The 24,919-nt window shown below is 45.3% G+C and overlaps 1 protein-coding gene across 5 annotated transcripts in view; it reads left to right on the forward strand.

Moving 5' to 3' along the window:
* Window positions 1-24,919, forward strand: part of exd3 (exonuclease 3'-5' domain containing 3) — a 451,102-nt gene that overhangs the window by 98,126 nt on the left and 328,057 nt on the right. For all 5 annotated transcript variants that reach the window (XM_087998598.1, XM_087998600.1, XM_087998602.1 and 2 more), the window contains 2 exons: window positions 18,314-18,493; window positions 19,711-19,875. In XM_087998598.1, coding sequence (XP_087854724.1) covers window positions 18,314-18,493; window positions 19,711-19,875 — 345 coding nt within the window. The remainder of the gene's footprint in view (window positions 1-18,313; window positions 18,494-19,710; window positions 19,876-24,919) is intronic.

Below are 24,919 nucleotides of genomic sequence, written 5' to 3' on the forward strand. Positions count from 1 at the left end.
GCTATTAGTTGCTATTGGTTGGTGCTAGTATGCCTGTCCTCCCAGCTGATGCAAAGAATCTGTCTCAAAAAGCATTGATGGTTCTTCTCAAAGGTCTTGAAACAGTGTGAATTTGTAGATCAAGTTTTGGAGATATAGAAAAGAGGTGGAAGGGTGAGTGCCGTATACACAAGGATCTTGGTATCCGCATGGATGTCCCAGTTGATGAAGACTCTTATTTGAAGACAGTGCTTGTACGTTGGATGTGATGTTGAATCTCTGAACGGATGCCTTAGATGAGAGGTAGCTTCCCAGATAAGGGAAATGTCCATGTTTGGGAGAATTTTTCCATAGCTCTTGAAGGATGGATCGGAACTTGACTTGGATGTGGTGGTAAAGGACTTGACTATTTTTGAGATTGAAGGGGAGATCAATTCTTTGGTATGCTTCTGCAAAGGCGTTAAGTGAGGCTTGAAGGTTCTTTTTTGAGAGAGCAGGAATGACATTGCCATCCACATATTGAAGTTGTATAAGTGAGGTCAGTGTTGTTTCCTTGGACTTCAGCCAGTTGAAATTGAAAAGTTTACTGTCCATGTTGTAGACAATATCCACACCACTGGAAAGCTTGTTCTTGACACCATGAAGAGTAGTTGCAAAAATATAGGGAAAAGGGACCTCAAAGGATTCTGTCATATCAGTGAGGATCATTATCGATATCTTGTCGTGGAGAAGATAGAGAACATTGATGAATTTCATTGGACCGTTGGCCTTTGACATGGTCTACCATGGCATTTTCCGATTGACTGAGTCTAAAGATTTGGTCAGATCAATGAAGTCTGTGAGGTTTGATTGGCGTTGTTCCTGGCATTTCTCTTGGGGATGCCAAGCAGTGAAAATCATCTCTATACTTCAATAATTTGGTTGGAAGCTGTACTGTCTTTCAGGAGAGATTTCCTTAGAGACTGGAAGAAAGAGCTGAGCAATGATCTGGACAATGATCTTCCAGGAGATGGATATTAGGAAAACTTTTTAGTAGTTCCCACTGTCTATTTTGTCTGTTTTCTTGAAGACAGTGGCAATGGCATCATCCCTGAGATTGGCGGGGGTTTCTTCTTTGTCCAAGATTTTAACGTGCAGTTGACAGAGATGGCAAGTAAGCTTTTCGTCTCTAAGTTTGTAATCTCTGCTGGAATTTCATCTACTCCTGTGGGTTTTCCATTCTTCATGTATCTAATGGAGACTTCGACTTCTGCAACACTGAGTGGGAATCCAAGATCATTTTTGATAGGAAGTTGAGATATTTTCTCAACCACATCTTCATTAATGATTGTATTGCAGTTTAATAGTTCTTCAAAGTGTTCTCTCCATCAGAGGCGGATTTTTACTCTGTGTCTCAAGAGTGCAATCCTTACTGCACACCAGTTTGAGGCCAAGGGTGTTGCTTCGGTAGAATATAAAACATAGAACATTCCAGCGCAGTACAAATCCTTCAGCCTTCAATGTTGCGCCGACCTGTTAACCAATCAGAAGCCCATCCAACCTAAACTATTCCTTTTCATCCATATGTTTATCCAATGATCATTTAAATGCCCTTAAAGTTGGTGAGTCAACTACTGTTGCAGACAGGGCATTCTTCACCCCTGCTATTCTCTCAGTAAAGAAATTGCCTCTGACATCTGTCCTATATCTATCACCCAGGAGAAAGTGAGGACTACAGACCCTGGAGATCAGAGCTGAAAATGTGTTGCTGGAAAAGCGCAGCAGGTCAGGCAGCATCCAAGGAGCAGGAGAATCGACGTTTCGGGCATGAGCCCTTCTTCAGGAATGAGGAGAGTGTGCCAAGCAGGCTAAGATAAAAGGTAGGGAGGAGGGACTTGGGGGAGGGGTGTTGGAAATGCGATAGGTGGAAGGAGGTTAAGGTGAGGGTGATAGGCCGGAGTGGGGGTGGGGACGGAGAGGTCAGGAAGAAGATTGCGGGTTAGGAAGGTGGTGCTGAGTTCGAGGGTTGGGACTGAGACAAGGTGGGGGGAGGGGAAATGAGGAAACTGGAGAAATCTGAGTTCACCCCTTGTGGTTGGAGAGTTCCTAGGCGGAAGATGAGGCGCTCTTCCTCCAGCTGTTGTGTTGCTATGGTCTGGCGATGGAGGAGTCCAAGGACCTGCATGTCCTTTGTGGAGTGGGAAGGAGAGTTGAAGTGTTGAACCACGGGGTGGTTGGGTTGGTTGGTCCAGGTGTCCCAGAGGACACACGTCTCTGAAACGTTCCGCAAGTAGGCGGCCTGTCTCCCCAATATAGAGGAGGCCACACCGGGTGCAGTGGATGCAGTAAATGATGTGTGTGGAGGTGCAGGTGAATTTGTGGCGGATATGGAAGAATCCCTTGGGGCCTTCGAGGGAAGTGAGGGGGGAGGTGTGGGCGCAAGTTTTGCATTTGTTGCGGTTGCAGGGGAAGGTGCCGGGAGTGGAGGTTGGTTTGGTGGGGGGTGTGGACCTGACGAGGGAGTCACGGAGGGAGTGGTCTTTTCGGAATGCTGATAGGGCAGGGGAGGGAAATATATCCCTGGTGGTTGGGTCTGTTTGGAGGTGGCGGAAATGACGACGGATGATATGATGTATATGGAGGTTGGTGGGGTGGTAGGTGAGGACCGGTCCTCACCTACCACCCCACCAACCTCCATATACATCATATCATCTGTCATCATTTCCGCCAACTCCAAACGGACCCCACCACCAGGGATATATTTCCCTCCCCTCCCCTATCAGCGTTCCGAAAAGACCATTCCCTCCGTGACTCCCTCGTCAGGTCCACATCCCCCACCAACCCAACCTCCACTCCCGGCACCTTCCCCTGCAACCGCAACAAATGCAAAACTTGCGCCCACACCTCCCCCGTCACTTCCCTCGAAGGCCCCAAGGGATCCTTCCATATCCGTCACAAATTCATCTGCACCTCCACACACGTCATTTACAGAATCCGCTGCACCCGATGTGGCCTCCTCTATATTGGGGAGACAGGCCGCCTACTTGCGGAACGTTTCAGAGAACACCTCTGGGACACTTGGACCAACCAACCCAACCACCGCGTGGCTCAACACTTCAACTCTCCCTCCCACTCCACAAAGGACATGCAGGTCCTTGGACTCCTCCATCGCCAGACCATAGCAACACAGCGGCTGGAGGAAGAACACCTCATCTTCCGCCTAGGAACCCTCCAACCACAAGGGATGAACTCAGATTTCTCCAGTTTCCTCATTTCCCCTCCCCCCACCTTGTCTCAGTCCCAACCCTCGAACTCAGCACTACCTTCCTAACCTGCAATCTTCTTCCTGACCTCTCCGCCCCCACCCCCACTCCGGCCTATCACCCTCACCTTAACCTCCTTCCACCTATCGCATTTCCAACACCCCTCCCCCAAGTCCCTCCTCCCTACCTTTTATCTTAGCCTGCTTGGCACACTCTCCTCATTCCTGAAGAAGGGCTCATGCCCGAAACGTCGATTCTCTTGCTCCTTGGATGCTGCCTGACCTGCTGCGCTATATTAGATTAGATTAGATTAGATTACATTACAGTGTGGAAACAGGCCCTTCAGCCCAACAAGTCCACACCGACCCGCCGAAGCGAAACCCACCCATACCCCTACATTTACCCCTTACCTAACACTACGGGCAATTTAGCATGGCCAATTCACCTGACCCTGCACATCTTTTTTGGACTGTGGGAGGAAACCGGAGCACCCGGAGGAAACCCACGCAGACACGGGGAGAACGTGCAAACTCCACACAGTCAGTCGCCTGAGGCGGGAATTGAACCCGGGTCTCAGGCACTGTGAGGCAGCAGTGCTAACCACTGTGCCACCATGCCGCCCACAATATCTATCACCCCTCAATTTAAAGCAATGTCCCCTCGTGCTATTCATTGCCATCTGAGGAAAAAGGCTCACACTGTCCACCCTAATCATCTGATTATCTTATGTCTCAATTGAGTCACCCCTCAACCTTCTTCTCTCTAATAAAAACAGCCTCAAGTCCCTCAGCCTTTCCTCATAAGACCTTCCCTCCATACCAGGCAACATCCTTGTAAATCTCCTCTGAACCTTTGCCAAAGCTTCCACATCCTTGCTATAATGCGGTGATCCAAACTGCATGTAAAACTCGGAGTGTGGCTGCACCAGAGTTTTGTACAACTATAACGTGACCTCGTGGCTCTGAAACTCAATCCCTGTACCAATAGAAGCTATCACACCAGATGCCTTCTTAACAACCCTATCAACCTGAGTGGCAACTTTCAGGGATCCATGCACTGGACACCAAGATCTCTCTGCTCAACTATGCTACCAAGAATCTTACCGTAAGCCCAGTACTCTTTATTCCTGTTACTCCTTGGTGGCACTGAAGGAACCCTGAGCAATGTGCTTATTGGCAAGGAATTGCAGCTCATTGGTTTTCTCATCCAGTCATCGGTTCTTGATTTGTCGTGTTCTTTTTTGTAACTCCAGCTTCTCTGTTTGATGAGTTGTCCTCTTTGCCTCACTGGTGTTGTTCTCTTGCCAGTCGTAGAGAGCTGTCCTCCTCTTGTCAGTGAGGTTTTAGATGATGTGGTCCTTCTCGTCGAATCCGATTTGGTGTTTCCTGGTTTTGTAGCCAACCGTTGCTTCCTAATATGAGAGGCTGGCTATCTACAGTTAATTTCAGATTCCCTGCACTCCAATAAAATGAACTCTCTGGAGATTTTGGTGAAGTTTTTGGAAGTTTGCTCAGCTCTTGAAGCTGTTTAATTTTAAGCTTTTTTTTTGTAAACTGTGTCTTTGTCTTTAGCTGCTTTTGGTGGCATTGATGGATGTTGAGGAGCAGATGAGCCGATTGTCCAGTAGTTGACTGCACTGATCAGTGCTTTGATAGTGCGATTATCATTTTGGTCTCTGGGATCATACGATGATCTTTCAGTGAATTGCCACCTTGCTGTGGTGGAGATGCTTGTGTATGCCATTGATCCCAAGAACAATGCCAGTGGAGTTCTCAACTTCTGGAGGGGCCACCTATGGTGGTAAGATCAGAGGGGAGGAAGCAGACGAAGAGCAATCCAGAAAAGTCTTGAACAGCGATCCAGATGGAAGACACTCCTCATGTGATATCAGTGGTTGTGATGCCAGTTGAAGGCTGCAGCAGTGGGTAGATCCCCTGTCTTTGAGGTTTATTTGCCACTGGAATTGGATCTACATTCTGCCAAGGGCTGTGTGTCTGCTGATATGCAAAAAGCAATTCCATGTTAAAAGATGTCCCACACAAGGCATCTACTCGGGGGAATTCAAACCCCCAACACACACAACACAAGTCCTGCGGAGATTGGCCAGATGTGATGGGGACAAAAAAACCCAAAGAACTGCAGATGCTGGAAACCTGAAAGAAAATTAGAAATTGCTGGAAAAACTCAGATCTGGCAGCACTGTGTAGAGAAAGCAGAGTTAATGTTTCAGGTCTAATGACTTTTCTTCAGAACTGCTGGTATCTAGGTAGGTATATGTGGTTGGAGGTTAAAGGAGTAAATGATAAGTGGAGATGGAACCCAACGAGAGGAAAAAAAAAATTGGGCAGACAAATAATTGGGTAAAGGTCAGCCTGAGAGAATGAATAGTTGCTCATGGAGTTCATTAGTGGTTGACAATGGGGTCCTTGTGGTAGCAGCCCATGTGATGACAAGGCCTGATGTGTGGGAGTTGGGGGTAAGGATCTGCTCAGGCTGTAAGATTATTGAACTTGATATTGAGCCTAGAGTTTGCAGGGTTCCTAAGCAGAAAATGAGGTGCTGCTCTTCCAGCAAGAAGAGTTGCAATTCCAACAGGATTCATCTGCTCACCACCAGCCTGTCATCACTTTGTTTCTTCAAAAAGACAAGTTCAAGACTTCTGTGAGACATCCACAATCAAAGCGCTGGCATGTCATCAACTACATCATCTTTTCCTCATCCGGTCCACCCTGTCTGTGCCCCTCATAATTTTACGAATCTCAATCCTGTCCCCTTTCAATCTCCTCTGCTTTATGGAAAGCAACCCCAATCTGTCCAATCTTTCTTAATAACTGAAACTCTGCAGCCCAGGCAACATCCTGGTGAATCTCTTCTGCACCCTCTCCACTGCTATCACTTCTCTCTATTAATGTGCATTCAAGAACTGCACCGAATCCTCCAGTCGTGACCTAACCATTATTTTATACACCTGCAGCACCATCTCTCTGCTCTTAAACTCTGTGCCTCAATTAATAATGGCAAATATCCATCTGCCGTCTTAACCACTTTATCAGCTTGTCCTGATACTTAAGGGACTGGTGGACGTGCACACCAACTCCCTCTTATCCTAAATGTTTACCATTCATCCTATGTTCCCTTGCCTTGTTCATCATGTCATATTTACCCAGATTGAACTCCATTTGGCACTCTGGACTTAAAGCATTCACTTTGCCTTCTCTCAACAAATGTTGCCAAATGTGCTGAGATTTTCTGTTTTTGGTCCTCCTTCATTCAAGTCTAAATCATTTGTATAAACCACAAACAGCAAGGAACCCACCACTGTTCCCTGTGGGACTCCATTGGATGCAGACCTCCCCTCAATTATCACCCTCTGCTTCTGTCACTCATCTAATTTGTCAAATTCCTTTGGATCACATGGGCTGTTACCTTTGCCATCAGTCTCTCCTTATCAAATGTCTTGCTGAAGATTATATCACAAACATTGCCCTTGTCTACACACCTGGTTGAAAATATGTTGCTGGTAAAGCACATCAGGTCAGGCAGCATCCAAGGAACAGGAGAATCGACGTTTCGGGCATAAGCCCCACACCTGGTTACCTTTATGAAAAATTCAACCGCGTTGGTCAGATATGACCTCCCCTTAACAAAACCATACTGACTGTTCTTGTTTAATCGCTGCCTCTCCAAATACAGATTAATTCTGTACCTCAGAACTGCTTCCTATAGTTTTGCCATCACTGAGGTTAGACTGACTGGCCTGTAGTTTCCTGGTTTATCCCTTATTTCCTTCTTGAAATACGGTACCAGATTGTCCTCTAGTCCTCTGGCACCTCTACTGTGGCCAGACAGAAATCAAAACTTTTGCTAGCGTACCTGTTGTTGCTTCCTTTGTCTCACTCAGCAATCTGGGATACATTTCATCTGGCCATAGAGATTTATGTACTTTTAAACCTCCCAGATACTCAGAACCTCCTTCCTGTCTATGCTAACTTCTCTGGTTGTGTCTCAAAACTGCTCCCTGATTTCTAGAACTATGCCGTCCCTCTTGCTACTGAGCACTGAGCCAAAGTATTCATGTAGAACTCTACCTACATCCATGCACAAATTGCCACTGTTTATCATCATCCTGCTGCCTTGAATATACTTTTAAAGTAACTTAGGATTTTCTGTTATTTTTCTGCTTTCATAGAATAAAATTGTAATAGTTTTCTTTTAGATTTTTAAATTTAAAAGATATTTTGATATCCAACACTGAACTGCTGGAAAATGAGGCTGGAGAAGGAATAATAGGGAATAAAGTAATGGCAGAGGAACTGATATGATTTGGAGATGCTGGAGTTGGACTGGGGTGTACAAAGTTAAAAATCACACAACACTAGGTTATAGTCCAACAGGTTTAATTGGAAGCTTTCGGAGCGTCACTCCTTCATCAGGTGATAGTGGAGCACTCAATCCTAACACACAGAATTTATAGTAAAAATTTACAGTGTGATGTAACTGAAATTATACATTCAAAAATTGATTGTCTGTTAAGCCTTTCATCTGTTAGAATATCATGATAGTTGCACTTCTTTCATGTGTAAATCACAAAATCTTTTTTTAAAAAGTTGCATGCTCAGGTTAGCTGTTAACAATGGTGTAGCTAGACAATAAGCATCATGGCATAGACAGAGAACACAGGGGGCTAACACCTTCAACATATTGTCTAGCTATCACCATTGTTAACAGCCAACCTGAGAATGCAACTTTTTAAAAGAAGGTTTTGTGATTTACACATGAAAGAAGTGAAACTATCATGATATTCTAACAGATGAAAGGCTTAACAGACAATCAATTTTTCAATGTATAATTTCAGTTACATCACACTGTAAATTTTTTTGCTATAAATTCTGTGTTAGGATTGAGCCCTCCACTACTACCTGATGAAGGAGTGACGCTCCGAAAGCTAGTGTGTTTCCAATTAAACCTGTTGGACTATACCTGGTGTTGTGTGATTTTTAACGAGCAACTGATAGGTAGTTTGCATCAGTTTTCATAATGGATGACCCCAGAACTTTGAAAGTAGGTAGGTGTGGGAGCCATTACTAAGGAGAAGGTGGTGGGGAAGCTGATAGATCTGAAGATAGGATAACTCACCTGAACCATTTGGGCGACACCTCTGAGTTCTGATGGAGATAGCTAAAGAGATTTTGGCGAGCTTGGTAGTGATCTTTGAGGAATCAGTGGAGTCAGGGAGGGTCCCAGAGTACTGAGAAGTGGGTAATGTAACACCCCTGTTTAAGAAATGGGGGAGGCAGAAGACAGGAGGCAATGAGCCAACTAGCTTGACCACAGTAATTGATAAGATTTCAGAGCTCATTATAAAGGATGAGATTGCAGTATACTTGGAGTTGCATTGTTATATAGGGCTCAGCCAGCACAGCTTCATCAAGGAGAGGTCATGCCTGACAAATCTGTTAGAATTACTTGTAGAAGTAACAAGCAAATTAAACAAAGGCGAGCCAGTGGATGTGATCTCTTTGGCTTTCCAGAAGGCCTTTGGCAAGGTGCCATCCAGGAAGTTGCTAAAATAAGTACTAGGGGCAAGGTACTGGCACAGAGAGAGGATTGGCTGACTGGCAGAAGGCAGAGAGTTGGGATAAAGAGGTCTATTTCAGGATTGCGGCCAGTGACCCATGGAGTTCCACAGGGGACCTGTGCTGGGGCCACAATTTGTTTGCGTTATATATCAGTGATCTGGACAATGGGACTGAGGGCATTGTTGCAAAGTTTACACATGACACAAAGACAGGTGGAGCGTCAGGTAGTGGGAGGCTGCAGAAAGACTTGAATCGGCTGAGACAGCAGATAAAGAAGTGGCAGATGAATTATAATGTGGGAAAGTGAGAGGTTTTGCACTTTGGTAGGAAGTAGATTATTTTCTAAGCAGGGAAAGGCTTCCGAAATCTGAAGTACAAAGGAACTGGGTGTCCTAGTTCAGAATTCTCTGAATTTTAACATGGATAGGAATGCATTAATATTAGCATTCATTTCAAGAGGGCTAGAATGCAAGCAGAGATGTACTACTGAAGCTGTATAAGGCTCTGATCAGACAGGCAGGAGGCTGGAAGAACACAGCAAGCCCAGCAGCATCAGGAGGTGCAGAATTTGATGTTCTTCAGTCCTGAAGAAGGGTTACACCCGAAACGTGGGCTTCTGCTTTGGATTCCAGCGTCTGCAGTTTTTTCTTACCTCGAAGGCTCTGATCAGACTGCATTTGGAATATTGTAAGCACTTTTGGCTCTGTATCTAAGGAAGGGTTAGCTGGTGTTGGAGGGAGTCCACATGAGGTTTACAAGAATGACCCCGGGATGCAGGGCTTGCCATATGAGGATCACTTGTGGACTCTGGGTGTGTACTCGAAGTTAGAAGAATGAAGGGGAATCTGATTGAAACTTAGAATACGTAGAAGCCTGAATAGAGTGGGCATGGAGAAGATGTTTCCACTAGTGGAAGAGGTTAGGACAAGGGCACATCCTCAGAGTGAAGGAATGATCCTTTAGAACTGAGATGAGGAATTTTTTCAATACAGGGTGTTAACCTCTGGAGCTCATTGTTGTGGAAGCCTGTGGAGGCCAAGTTATTGAGTACATTTAAGATAGAGGGTGCAGAATGTTCTCCTGGGGGAGAGGGGCCAGCAACAGGTCATTGTCCACATTGGGACCAACGACATAGGAAGGGAAAGGTTGAGATTTGGAAGGAAGATTATAGAGAGTTAGGCAGGAATTTAAAAAGGAGGTCCTCGAGAGTAGTAATAACTGGATTATTCCTGGTGCTACGAGCGAGTGAGGGTAGGAATAGGAGGATAGAGCTAATGAATGCATGGCTGAGGAGCTGGTGTATGGGAGAAGGATTCACAGTTTGGATCTTTGGAAGCTGTTTTGGGGTAGAAGTGACCTGTGCAAGGATGGATTGCACCTAAATTGGAAGGGAACTAATATACTGGCAGGGAGATTTGCTCGAGGTGCTCGGGAGGATTTAAATTAGTAAGGTGGGGGGTGGGGAGTGGGGCACAGGGAGATAGTGATGACAGAGATCAATCTGACACTGGTACAGTTGAGAACATAAGCGAGTCAAACAGTCAGGGCGGGCAGGGACAAGGTAGGACTAATAAATTAAACTGCATTTATTTCAATGCAAGGGGCCGAACAGGGAAGGCAGATGAACTCGGCATGGTTAGGAACATGGGACTGGGATATCATAGAAATTACAGAAACATGGCTCAGGGATGGGCAGGACTGGCAGCTTAATGTTCCAGGATACAAATGCTACAGGAAGGATAGAAAGGGAGGCAAGAGAGGAGAGGGAGTTGCATTTTTGATAAGGGATAGCATTACAGCTGTGCTGAGGGAGGATATTCCTGGACATACATCGAGAGAAGTTATTTGGGTGGAACTGAGAAATAAGAAAGGGATGATCACCTTATTGGGATTGTATTATAGGTCCCTTAACAGTCAGAGGGAAATTGAGAAACAAATTAATAAGGAGATCTCAGTTATCTGTAAGAATAATAGGGTGGTTATGGTAGGGGATTTTAACTTTCCAAACATAGACTGGGACTGCCATAGTGTTAAGGGTTTAGATGGACAGGAATTTAAGTGTGTGCAAGAAAATTTTCTGATTCAGTATGTGGATATACCGACCAGAGAAGGTGCAAAACGTGACCTACTCTTGGGAAATAAGGCAGGGCAGGTGACTGAGGTGTCAGAGGGGGAGCACTTTGGCGTCAGCGACCATAATTTTATTAGATTTAAAATAGTGATGGAAAAGGATAGACCAGATCTAAAAGTTGAAGTTCTAAATTGGAGAAAGGCCAAGTTTGACGGTATTAGGCAAGAACTTTCAAAAGCTGTTTGGGGGTAGATGTTCGCAGGTAAAGGGACGGCTGGAAAATGGGAATACTTCAGAAATGAGATAACGAGAATCCAGAGAATGTATATTCCTGTGAGGGTGGAAGGAAAGGCTGGTAGGTATAGGTATGATGAAGAAAATTGTGGGTTTGGTTAAGAAAAAGAAGGAAGCCTTTGTCAGGTACAGACAGGATAGATCGAGTGAATCCTTAGAAGAGTATAAAGGCAGTTGGAGTATACTTAAGAGGGAAATCAGGAAGGCAGAAAGGGGACATGAGATACCTTTGGCAAATAGAGTTAAGGAGAACCAAAGGGTTTTTACAAATACATTAAGGACAAAAGGGTAACTAGAGAGAGAATAGGGCCCCTCAAAAATCAGCAAGGCAGCCTTTGTGTGGAGTCGCAGAAAATGGGGGAGATACTAAACGAGTATTTTGCGTCAGTATTTACTGTGGAAAAGGACATGGAAGATATAGAATGTAGGGAAGTAGATGATGACATCTTGAAAAATGTCCATATTACAGAGGAGGGAAGTGCTGGATGTCTTGAAATGCATAAAGGTGGATAAATCCCCAGGACCTGATCAGGTGTACCCGAGAACTCTGTGGGAAGCTGGGCAAGTGATGGCTGGGCCTCTTGCTGAGATATGCGTATCATTGATAGTCACAGGTGAGGTGCCGGAAGACTGGAGGTTGGCTGACGTAGTGCCACTGTTTAAGAAGGGTGGTAAGGACAAGCCAGGGAACTATAGACTAGTGAGCCTGACGTCGGTGGTGGGCAAGTTGTTGGAGGGAATCCTGAGGGTTAGGATGTACATGTATTTGGAAAGGCAAGGACTGATTAGGGATAGTCAACATTGCTTTGTGCGTGGGAAATCATGTCTCACAAACTTGATTGAGATTATTGAAGAAGTAACAAAGAGGATTGATGAGGGCAGAGCAGTAGATGTGAATCTATATGGACTTCAGTTAGGCATTTGACAAGGTTCCCCATGGTAGTCTGGTCAGTAAAGTTAGATCTCACGGAATATAGGGAGGACTAGCCATTTGGATACAGAACTGGCTCAAAGGTAGAAGACAGAGGGTGGTGGTGGAGGGTTGTTTTTTAGACTGGAGGCCTGTGACCAATGGAGTGCCACAAGGATCGGTGCTGGGTCCACTACTTTTTGTCATTTACATAAATGATTTGGATGTGAGCATAAGAGGTACAGTTAGTAAGTTTGCAGATAACACCAAAATTGGAGGTGTAGTGGACAGTGAAGAAGGTTACCTCAGATTACAATGGGATCTTGATCAGGTGGGCCAATGGGCTGAGAAGTGGCAGATGGAGTTTAATTCAGATAAATGCGAGGTGCTGCATTTTGGGAAAGCAAATCTTAGCAGGACTTATACACTTAATGGTAACGTCCTAGGGAGTGTTGTTGAACAAAGAGACCTTGGAGTGCAGGTTCATAGCTCCTTGAAAGTGGAGTCGCAGATAGATATGATAGTGAAGAAGGCATTTGGTATGCTTTCCTTTATTGGTCAAAGTATTGAGTACAGGAGTTGGGAGGCCATGTTGCAGCTGTACAGGACATTAGTTAGGCCACTGTTGGAATATTGCGTGCAGTTCTGGTCTTGTTCCTATCAGAAAAATGTTATGAAACTTGAAAGGGTTCAGAAAAGATTTACAAGGATGTTGCCAGGGTTGGAGGATTTGAGCTAGAGGGAGAGGCTGAATAGTTTGGGGCTGTTTTCCCTGGAGCGTCAGAGGCTGAAGGGTGACCTTCTAGAGGTTTACAAAATTATGAGGGGCATGGATAGGGTAAATAGACAATGTCTTTTCCCTGGGGTGTGGGAGTCCAGAACTAGAGGACACAGGTTTAGCATGCGAGGGGAAAGATATAAAAGAGACCTAAGGGGCAACTTTTTCACGCAGAGGGTGGTATGTGTAAGGAATGAGCTGCCAGAGGAAGTGGTGGAGGCTGGTACAATTGCAACATTTAAAAGGAATTTGGATAGGTATATGAATAGGAAGCGTTTGGAGGGATGTAGGCCGGGTATTGGCAGGTAGGGCTAGGTTGGGTTGCGATATCTGGTCGGGTTGGACCGAAGGGTCTGTTTCTGTGCTGTACATCTTCCATGTCCTTTTCCGCAGTAAATACTGATGCAAAACACTCGTTTAGTATCTCCCCCATTTTCTGTGGCTCCACACAAAGACCGCCTCACTGATCTTTGAGGGGTCCTATTGACCTTAATGTGTTTGTAAAAACCCTTTGGATTCTCCTTAACTCCATTTCCCAAAGCTATCTCATGTCCCCTTTTTGTCCTCCTGATTTCACTCTTAAATATATTCCTACTGCCTTTATACTCTTCTAAGGATTCACTCAGTCTATCCTGTCTATACCTCCTTTTTCTTAACCAAACCCTCAATTGCTTTCGTCATCCAGTATTCCCTTTACCTACCAGCCTTTCCTTTCACCCTAACAGGGATATACATTCTCTGGATTCTTGTTATCTCATTTCTGAAGGCTTCCCATTTTCCAGCCGTCCATTTACCTGCGAACATCTGCCTCCAATCAGCTTTTGAAAGTTCTTGCCAAATACTGTCAAACTTGGCCTTTCTCCAATTTAGAACTTCAACTTTTAGATCTGGTCTATCCTTTTCCATCACTATTTTAAATCTAATAGAATTATGGTCGCTGACGCCAAAGTGCTCCCCCTCTGACACCTCAGTCACCTGCCCTGCCTTATTTCCCAAGAGTAGGTCACGTTTTGCACCTTCTCTGGTCGGTATATCCACATACTGAATCAGAATATTTTCTTGCACACACTTAACAAATTCCTGTCCATCTAAACCCTTAACACTATGGCAGTCCCAGTCAATGTCTGGAAAGTTAAAACCCTCTACCATAACCACCCTATTATTCTTACAGATAACTGAGATCTCCTTATTAATTTGTTTCTCAATTTCCCTCTGACTGTTAAGGGACCTATAATACAATCCCAATAAGGTGATCATCCCTTTCTTATTTCTCAGTTCCACCCAAATAACTTCCTTGGATATATTTCCAGGAATATCCTCCCTCAGCACAGCTGTAATGCCACTCCCTCTCCTCTCTTGCCTCCCTTTCTATCCTTCCTGTAGCATTTGTATCCTGGAACATTAAGCTGCCAGTCCTGCCCATCCCTGAGCCATGTTTCTGTAATTGTTATAATATCCCAGTCCCATGTTCCTGACCATGCCCTGAGTTCATCTGCCTACTCTGTTAGACCCCTTGCATTGAAATAAATGCAGTTTAATTTATTCGTCCTACCTTCTCCCTGCCTGTCTTGTTTGACTCACTTCTGTTCTCAACTGTACTAGTGTCAGATTGATCTCTTTCATCGCTATCTCCCTGTGTCCCTGCCCCCCACCTTGTTTAAATCCTCCCGAGCACCTCGAGGAAATCTCCCTGTCAGTATATTAGTCCCCTTCCAATTTAGAAGAATACAGCGCAGTACAGGCCCTTTGGCCCTCGATGAATTTAGGTGCAATCCGTCCTTGCACAGGTCACTTCTACCCCAAAACAGCTTCCAAAGATCCAAACTGTGAATCCTTCTCCCATACACCAGCTCGTCTGTCATGCATTCATTTGCTCTATCCTCCTATTCCTGCTCTCACTAGCTCTTAGTACTTGGAGTAATCCAGATATTACTGCTCTTGAGGACCTTCTTTTTAAATTCCTGCCTAACTCTCTGTAATCTCCCTTCAGGATCTCAACCTTTTTCCTTCCTATATTGTTGGTTCCAATGTGTACAATGACCTCCTGCTGGCTCCTCTCCCCCTTGAGAACATTCTGCACTCTCTCTGAGACATCATTGAATCTGGCACGAGGGAAGCAACACACCATTCTGATTTTTCGCTGCTGGCCACAGGAACGTCTGTCTGTACTCAGACTAGAGAGTCTCCTAACACAATTGATCTCTTGGAACTCGACATACCCTTCATTGCATTAGAGCCAGTCTCTATACCAGAAACTTGGCTGTTTGAACTACCTTCCCCTGAGAATCCATCACCCCCTACCTTTTCCAAAACAGCATACTTATTTGAAATAGGGATATCCACAGAAGACTCCTGCACTAACCGCCTATCTCTCTAACCTTTCCTGGGGTTAACCCATCTATGTGTCTGTATCTGTGACTTTTCCCCCTTCCTATAACTGCCATCCATCACATCCCCTTGCTCTTGTAAATTCCTCATTGTTTCTAACTGTCTCTCCAACTGATCTATTCGATCTGATAGGATTCGCAACCAACGGCATTTATTGCAGATATAATCCTCAGTAACGCGTAAACTCTCCCTAAACTCCCAAACCCGAGAAGAAGAGCATATCACTCTACTTAAGGCATTTTGCTCCTTCACGATCTACAGACCCAGAAAATAACACCGTCTTATTCCTCTACAAAACACTGCCCCAGATTTAATTAATAGTTATGGCGTATATTTTAAGTTTAATCAAGAGACATATCTCAATAAAACATATAATCTCTCTGAGGTTTGTATGATTAGGGATTTCTCTCTGTTTGGGATTTGAGAGATTGGGATTTCTCTCTCTCTCTTTCACTGGTTTGTGTTAAGTTAAAAATCACACAACACCAGGTTATAGTCCAACAGGTTTAATTGGAAGCACTAGCTTTCGGAGCGCTGCTCCTTCATTTTGTGGTTGTGGAGTACACAGTTTAAGATACAGAACTTATCGCAAAAGTTTACAGTGTGATATAACTGAAATTATACGTTGAAAAGTACCTTGATCGTTTGTTAAGTCTCTCATCTGTTAGATTGACCATGTTAGTTTCACTTCTTCCATATGTAAATTGCAAAACTTTTTTTTAAGCGTTCCATTCTCAGGTGAACTTTAACAATTGGTGTCAGCCAGATAAAGTGTTGAAGGTGTTAGCCCCCTGTGTGTTGCTGTCTGTGCCATAATATTCAGACTGATTCTAATCTAAAAAATGAATTAACAGAATCTTACAAGAATTCATGCAGTTTTTGAGCAAAGTACAATGTAACTCTGCAAGTATAAAATCACTCCGCAAACATATGTGTGCATGTGGGTTTGTGTGTGTGGGGTGGGTGGTTGAGTGTCTGTGAGTGAGAGTGTATATGTGTGTGTGTGAGAGTGTAAAGGTGTCTAAGTCTGTGAGAGGGTGCGTGTGGGAGTGTGTGTGTGTATAGGAGTGTCTGTGTGTGTATACGAGTGTCTGCGTGCATGTGTGTGTGTGGTGTGCAATGAGGTCACCTGTAGTGTGACATGAACCCAAGGTCCCGGTTGAGGCTCTCCCGATGGGTACCGATCTTAACTATTAGCCTCTGCTCGGCCAATTTTCGCTGCTGCCTGTCCCGATGTCCACCTTGGAGGATGGTCACCTGAAGGTCCAAGATCGAATGTCCTGGACCGCTGAAGTGTTCCCCAACTGGGAGGGAACACTCCTGTCTGTTGATTGTTCTGCGGCGCCCATTCATCCGTTGCCGTGGCCTCTGCTCGGTTTCACCAATGAAATGGTACATGTAATGGTGGTATCTATGTCCACACTCTGACATGTCTTGCAGCGCCTACCATGACAGGGTTGTATGGAGTTGTCCTGAAAGTTAGGGGAGAAAGTGAGGTCTGCAGATGCTGGAGATCAAAGTTGAAACTTTATTGCTGGAACAGCACAGCAGGTCAGGCAGCATCCAGGGAACAGGAGATTCGACGTTTCGGGCACAGGCCCTTCTTCAGGATCTCCAGCATCTGCAGACCTCACTTTCTCCTCGAAGATTTCAATCTCCTGTTCCCTGGATGCTGCCTGACCTGCTGTGCTGTTCCAGCAATAAAGTTTCAACTTTGATCTCCAGCATCTGCAGACCTCACTTTCTCCTCGAAGATTTCAACCTACTGCGAATCCTCTTACAAGGATGCCTTCCTTGAAGAAGCTCCTGAAAGTTAGGCAGTTTGCTCCGAACAGTGATCTGTTTGAAGTTTGGTGCTTGTTTAAAGGCAAGCAGTGGAGGTGTGGGGAAGGTCTTGGCCAGGTGCTCATCCTCGTTGATAATGTGTTGCAGGCTGCGAAGAACATGGCGTACTTTGCTCAAAAACTGCATGAATCCATGTAAGTTTCTGTTAATTCATTTTTTAGATTAGAATCAATCTAAACATTATGACACAGACAGCAACACACAGTGGTCTAACACCTTCAACACCTTATCTCGGCTGACACCAATTGTTAAAGTTCATCTGAGAATGTAACTTATATAAAAAAATGTTTTGCGATTTACATATGTAAGAAGTGAAACCAACATGGTCATTCTTACAGATGAGAGACTTAACAAACAATCAAGGAATTTTTCAATGCATAATTTCAGTTACATCACACTGTAAACTTTTGCTCTGTGTATCTTACAACTGTACACTCCACAAACACCTGATGAAGGAGCAGCGCTCTGAAAGCTAGTGCTTCCAATTAAACCTGTTGGACTATAACCTGGTGGTGTGTGATTTTTAACTTTGTACACCCCAGTCCAACACCAGCATCTCCAAATCTGGTTTGTGTAAGTGGGAATTTCTGCCTCAGACACTGGAGTGAGCTCTTGTTAATGACTATTTATTGGTTATATTAATGTCGAAATTTAATAATTAGTGAAAAAAAACCATGCAATTATGTAATTACTTTCACGGTGGACATTTTAGGATCATCAGCTGTGTAAGCATCGCTATGTTACACTTATATCCTCAGCACGTCCGCTCCTGCTCCTCTGCTCTCTTAGTGCACACACTGCCTATTTTGATTGCAGGAAGGTAGTTAGCGAGTGTGAGTGTCTCACTTGTCCCCGTTCTTTGTTTCCTTACAGTCTGCTGGGAAGGGAAGTTTGAAGGAACATGGCCCTTGCAAAGCAGCTCCCTAAAAGCGTCTGTCTACCCTGTAAATGCCAGGCACTGAAAGCATCTTTTGTCTGTGGTGGTGCAGGGCATTGTGACATTTTGCATGTTTACGGGATAATTAATGCAGACAATTGCCTTTTCACAGGCTGCTGTTGCGGTGAAATGAAGTGTTAAGGAATCTGGATTGCTGTACACTGTCACAGCAAGTGGGATGGGGGACAGAGAGCAACAGTTACCTCACTGAATAAATTAGCAGTCTCCTTTTGTCTACTTGCCGATTAGGGGCCTCCCTCTTTTTGTTCACCCTCCCTTTGTCTCCCCAGCTCCCAGAAGCAGCGAGGCGAGGATTTGCTTCTCTCACTGACCCACTGGAAGGGCTCCTGGTCATGTTGGAGAACTGCCATGACTGGAGGAACTGGAGGAAGGGAAAGCCACAGTCCCTGGCACATTACATCATCGACCAGTTCTGCAATTGGATCAAAGACGATGGCAGAGTCCAGCAGGTTGGCAAATGCGTAAACAATCCAGCACTTTGCATTGTGCCCTGCCCTGAACACTCAATCATTAGGAGTTTTAATGTCAGTGGGTTGAGGGAAGTGGTTAACATTGTAACTTACTGTTCAATTATCTAAAGGAAACGCGTCAGACTTGACAGAAAAATACTGAATTTGTGAGCCATTGTGGTTCCCTTAATGCATTTCTTCTGGTAGCTTCAGAAAGAAATTCACCATTTTTAAAATAAATCTATCCCTTTGTCTGCCTTTCCCTGTTTGTCTTTGAACATCCGTTTAAGGAAGAGTTCTGCTTTCATATGTAGCGTCCGCTGGTTGTCTGGGTAAATAACTTCCCTAGGGGTAAACAAGTCAACTGCAAAGGGAAGACAATGTCCTATACCAAAGTAACATTAGTGATCTGAAAATGTGTTGCTGGAAAAGCGCAGCAGGTCAGGCAGCATCCAGGGAACAGGAGAATCGACGTTTCGGGCATTCCTGAAGAAGGGCTTATGCCCGAAACGTCGATTCTCCTGTTCCCTGGATGCTGCCTGACCTGCTGCGCTTTTCCAGCAACACATTTTCAGCTCTGATCTCCAGCACCTGGAGACCTCACTTTCTCCTCTAACATTAGTGATCTTCTGTTTAACATCCCCATGGCTTTGCCCTCAGTCCCACACATCTTTGTAAATCTTCCTGCCTTTTAAGACTCAGAGACATATTTCATTTCAGTGACTTTGGTTTCATCTCTCCTCCTGTCAGCCTATGAATGATAGTCAAAAGAACAGAAATTTTCAGCAATTAAACTGCACCCCAAAACTTAGCAATTTATGAAACCATTTTAATAATTCTAACCAATGACAATAAATGATTGTGAGAAAGTTCTGTTCAGTTTTTTTTATTTATTCATTCAAAACCTGTAAGTATTTTTGATATAGCTAACATTTATTGCCCACCCTAATTGCACTTAAAAATGTGATGGTGAACTACTGCCTTGAATTCAGTCTGTTGTAGAGGTTCTGATTAAACAGAGTGTCTTGCTCAGCTATTTCAGAAGGTAGTTCAGTGTTGGTCGCGTTACTGTAGGACTAGAATTAAATGTAGGCCAGACCGACTCAGAGTGGCAGATTTCCTTCCTTCACAATTATTAGTGAATCAGTGGGGGTTTTTACTGCTCGTGGTATTTCTATGATTATTGTTCTTGGCACCAGCTTTTTGTTTTTAAACAGATCTTGAAGTCAGCCAAGCTGCAAGCGAGAGTGTTCTCTTTGCTCACGGAGGTTCCTGCAAACATGCTGGATCAGCTGGCCAGCCTGTATGAAGTGGACAAGGCTGACAAATCCTCCCAACTTGGTCTGATCAATAATCTATGTATCAAGGGCAAATACAAAGAGGTGAGATTTATCGTGGACTACAGAGGAATCTCGATTATCCAGCATTCGATTAACTGAATTTTCGATTCTCTGAACAAGATGACAAGGTCCCAATGCTTGGCTGACTGTGTTATTTGGCGTTCGATTAACCAAACAAAATACTCTCCACCCGTCTCCTTTGGATAATCGAGGTTCCTCTCTGTACTATTTGTGAGGGAAACTCAGTTGAGTTTTTGGGCTTCCACAACTGTGCAGCACAGTGGCTCAATGGCTAGCATTACTACTTCACATCGCTAGAGACTTGGGTTTGATTCCAGCCTTGGATGACTGTCTGGGTGGATTTTGCATGTTCTCCACATGTTTACGTGGGTTTCCTCCAGGTGCTCTGCTTTTCTCCCACAGTCCAAAGATGTGCAGATTAAGGTGGATTAGCCATGCTAAATTGCCCATAGTGTCTAGGGATATGTAGGCTGGGTGGATTAGCCATGGGAAATGCAAGGTTGGGGGATAAGGTAGGATAGTAAGTATGGATAGGATGCTGTTTGGAGGTTTGGTGCAGACTCATAGAATCCCTCCAGTGTGGAAGCAGGCCATTCGGCCTAGCATATCCACACTGATTTTCCGAAGCGCATGCGGCCCTATCCCTGCAAGTCTACATTCCCTTGATTCTTTGAATACTAAGAAAACCTGTGCTGACAACCGGAAGTGGCAGATACAAATCACTATAAATGCCGGAGGAAACATCACAGAAGCGCTTCACAGGAGGCTCCCAAGCACTGAGGATGTCACCTAGACAGGGGATGAAACGTCTGCAACACAAATTCCCAGCTCAGCGAACAGAACCACAACAACGAGCACCCGAGCTACAAATCTTCTCACAAACTTTGAATATTAAGAAAACCTGTGCTTTGTTGTAGGAAGTGATACTTTCCACAATGTGTTGTTTAACAGTATGCTAATATTCAGTAATATTATTTCTCTTTCCTGGCTGGGTATGTTCAGCTAGACAGTTCCCCATTTCACATCAGAATAGTGTGTATGCAGTCTCTTCCAGTTGCATTCAATAATTTGCCTGAACAATATTGTGTGATGCAGCTTATATCTTGTGCAGCTTATATTTTGCTGGAGTCACCAGCGGTGTCTTCATGACTGAGTGGAAAGATCAGCCCTTTCAGTCAGTGCCTGGACATGCTGTAATCCCCATTGCCTTTGCCAAGGCGCTAAGTAGCCATGTTTGAGTGCATAGTAGAACTTTTCTTTTACCTGTAATGTTGAATCCAGTCAGAAGCTTTTCTACATTTTCCCTCCAGTGTGCATCTGCTCAGAGGGTCGAACGTTTTAGTTTCGGTGGCATTGGCACTTTATCATCTCCTTTTCAATTCAAATTATGGAGATAGCCTGGCTGCTTGTGGATCATTTGAAAGCTCAAAACTGAGGGGAGAGCCAGCATACTGAGTGTTGCTGCGTCTGTGATATTTCCAAAGTACTATCTGAGTAAGCCAAGCTGTGCCGGGGAGAATAGGGGGATGATTGACAGGGGAGCTAGTGTGTCACGGTCATCTGCTGCACTTCAGGGTCTGAAAGGGTGTCTGGTTGCAACTGAATGAGACTCTCCATCTCTTTCTATACATTCCTGTGAGAAGAAAAGAGTCTGTTGTCACTGTCAGCTCTCGGAGAGGGGAAAGAGGCTATTGTCACATGAGCAGGGCAGCCTGGCAGGCAGGGCATGGTTCACTGCCCCATGATATCGCTGAGTCTGCCGAGAATCTACATTCAGGCCTTGTCAGTTTTGATTTGAGGGTATCACAATGCAATTAGTTGTGATATTTCATAGCCAGCAGTGGTGACCTCCCCCTGGACTCAATGCTCAGCATTGTGTGCTGGAGCTGGGATCGTTAGTCAATGCTGCATTGCCCTGACCTACCGAACCCTAAGGGGAAGAGAACACAAAAGCCTTTCTCATGTCCCTGCTCCTGCCCTGCTTTTGTGAGTCACCAAAAGGAGAAAAGTATCTTAGTTTGACCCAAGTGTTTTCTTTACTGTGATTTTTTTATGTACGCTGGGAATGTATTCACAAATGTTATTAATAGAACAGGAAAATCTGGCAGCATGTGCTGAAAGACCCCATCAGTTATTTTGCTTTGGTTATATCTGCATCCCGTTTACATTCCAATCTGTCAGAGCTGGGCCATTAACCCTTAACGCAGTGTGCATTCCAACCTTTGTCTCTGGCACTGTGAGAATCATCTCGTATGTTTTCGGGGAATGTTCATTAACTCTTTGGAGTGGAAACATTTTTTGTGACATTTTGTAATTAATACTACTGTCCAAGATTATTACAAAAGGTTTTGACAGAGCAGTTAAGAGGAGACTGGAAAGTGGCAAGTGACAAGGGCACACTGGCTGGCAGAGGAATCAGAGAGGAGGTGAGAAAAACAAATGTGTTAATGCAGCAGCTGGTTATGATCCGGGAGCACTGTCAGAATGAATTGGAAAGTAAATTCAATAGTACCTTGAACGAGAATTGAACAGTCATCGTAGTAAAGGATAAATTTTCAGAAAAATGGGGAAGAGCAGAGGAATGGGATCAGTTAGGTAGCTCTTTCAAAGATTTTTCTCACAGGTGCAGTGTCTTGCACTATCTTGTATAATTCAGTGTGGCCTGGCCTAGACCATGTTGAGTTACCTGGATTGAGTTACCTGGTTTGACAGCCCTTGTTAGCCCTGTTTCTCCCCTAGAGGAATGGGAAACATCATAAAATTGCACAGTATAGACAGCGGAGGATGAGACCATTTGGTCCAGCAGTTCTTTCCTGGTGGTTATGCCAAACACCAGCCTTTTCCCAATACACTCTTCCGCGACTCCGTTTTCCCTGGGTTACAACAATGCTGTCTGCTTCAAGCCATCCAGAATTTGAATTGGTTGATTTATTGTCGGGTGTACCTAAGTACAGTGAAAGGCTTTGTTTCAGGGGGCAGGATGGGAGGAGGTGTAGTCCAGGTAGCTGTGGGAGTCGGTTGGTTTGTAGTAGATGTCCGTGTTGATTCGGTCGCCTGAGATAGAAACAGAAAGGTCTAGGAAGGGGAGGGAGGAGTCCGAGACTGTCCAGGTGAATTTGAGGTCGGGGTGGAAGGTGTTAGTGTAGTGGATGAAGAAGGAGGCCACAGATGGCCTCCTTCTTCAAGGACCGCAATTTCCCCCCCGACGTGGTCGACGGTGCCCTCTACCGCATCTCCTCCACTTCCCGCTCCTCCGCCCTTGAGCCCCGCCCCTCCAACCGCCACCAGGACAGAACCCAACTGGTCCTCACCTACCACCCCACCAATCTCCATGTACAGCGCATCATCCGCCGTCACTTCCGCCACCTCCAAACAGACCCCAGCACCAAGGATATATTTCCCTCCCCTCCCCTATCAGCTTTCCGTAGAGACCACTCCCTCCGCGACTCCCTTGTCAGATCCACACCCCCCACCGACCCAACCTCCACTCCCGGCACCTTCCCTTGCAACCGCAGGAGGTGCAACACTTGCGCCCACACCTCCCCCCTCACTTCTGTCCAAGGCCCCAAAGGAAACTTCCATATCCGCCACAGATTCACCTGCACCTCCACCCACAACATCTACTGCATCCGCTGCAGCCGGTGTGGCCTCCTCTATATTGGGGAGACAGGCCGCCTACTTGCGGAGCGATTCAGAGAGCACCTCTGGGCCACCCGGACGAACCAACCCAACCACCCTGTAGCACAGCATTTCAACTCCCCCTCCCACTCCACCGAGGATATGCAGGTCATTGGACTCATCCACCGCCAAACCACAACAACGCGACGGTCGGAGGAGGAGCGTCTTATCTTCCGACTGGGAACCCTCCAACCACAGGGGATGAACTTGGACTTCACCAGTTTCTTCATCCCCCCCTCCCCCCACCTTGTCTCAGCTGAATCCCTCCAGCCCGGCACCGCCTTCCTGACCTGCAGTCGTCTTCTTGACCTCTCCGCCTCCATCCTACTCCGACCTATCACCCTCACCTTGACCTCTTTCCACCTATCACATTTCCAACGCCCCTCCTCCAAGTCCCTCCTCCCTACCTTTTATCTTCTCCTGCTGAACACTCTCTGCTCATTCCTGAAGAAGGGCCTGTGCCCGAAACGTCGAATCTCCTGTTCCCTGGAATCTGCCTGACCTGCTATGCTGTTCCAGCAATAAAGTTTCAACTTTGATCTCCAGCATCTGCAGACCTCACTTTCTCCTTTGTTTATGAGCAGTACAGGCAGATCATAGGAAGCAAGGACATACAGATCATAAGGTGAGAAAAAACTAGACAAAAGTATACAAGTTACATCAGAGAGGGCAAATGTTAGTCAAGATTAACATTAGCGAGATCAGCATTATTTGAAGTTAGAGGGTCCATTCATCAGTCTAATAATGGCAGGGAAGAAGCTGTTCTTGGACCTGCTGGTGCATGTGTTCAAACTTCTGATGGACAAGGTTGAAGGACAGCATTGCCGGAGTGTGATTGGTCTTTGATGACATTGGCAGCCTCTCCGCAGCAACAGGCCGTGGAAATGGAGTCCATGGATGGAATGTTGGCTTCCATGATGGTCTGGTCTGGGCTGTGCACACATCCACCTGTAGTTTCTTACGGTCCTGGGAAAAGCAGTTGCCATGCCAGGCCGTTATGCACTTGTATAGTATGCTTTCAATGGTGCATTTACGAGAATTGGTGAGGGACTTTGTGGACATGCCAAATTTCCGGAGCTGCCTGAGAAAGAAGAGGCATCGATGTGCCTTCTTGACCGTTGTATCTACGTGGGAAGACCAAGACAGATTGTTGTTTAATGTCACCCCTCGGAACCAGGAACTAGACGCTCTCCACCCTCTCAACCTCTGGTCCATTGATGTAGATTGGGGCACATTCTTTCGCCTTTCTGAGGTCAGAAATCAGTTCTTTAGTTTTGCCGGGGTTGAGAGAGAGTTATTCTCATTGCACCACGTCACCAAGCCCTCAATCTCCTTTCTGTATTCTGACTCATCATTGTTTGATATCCGTCCTCTCACAGTGGTGTTG

Source organism: Chiloscyllium plagiosum, unplaced genomic scaffold (assembly GCF_037043375.1).
Source record: "Chiloscyllium plagiosum isolate Xiang-an unplaced genomic scaffold, Cpla_swu_hap1 HiC_scaffold_21, whole genome shotgun sequence".
NCBI lineage: Eukaryota > Metazoa > Chordata > Chondrichthyes > Orectolobiformes > Hemiscylliidae > Chiloscyllium > Chiloscyllium plagiosum.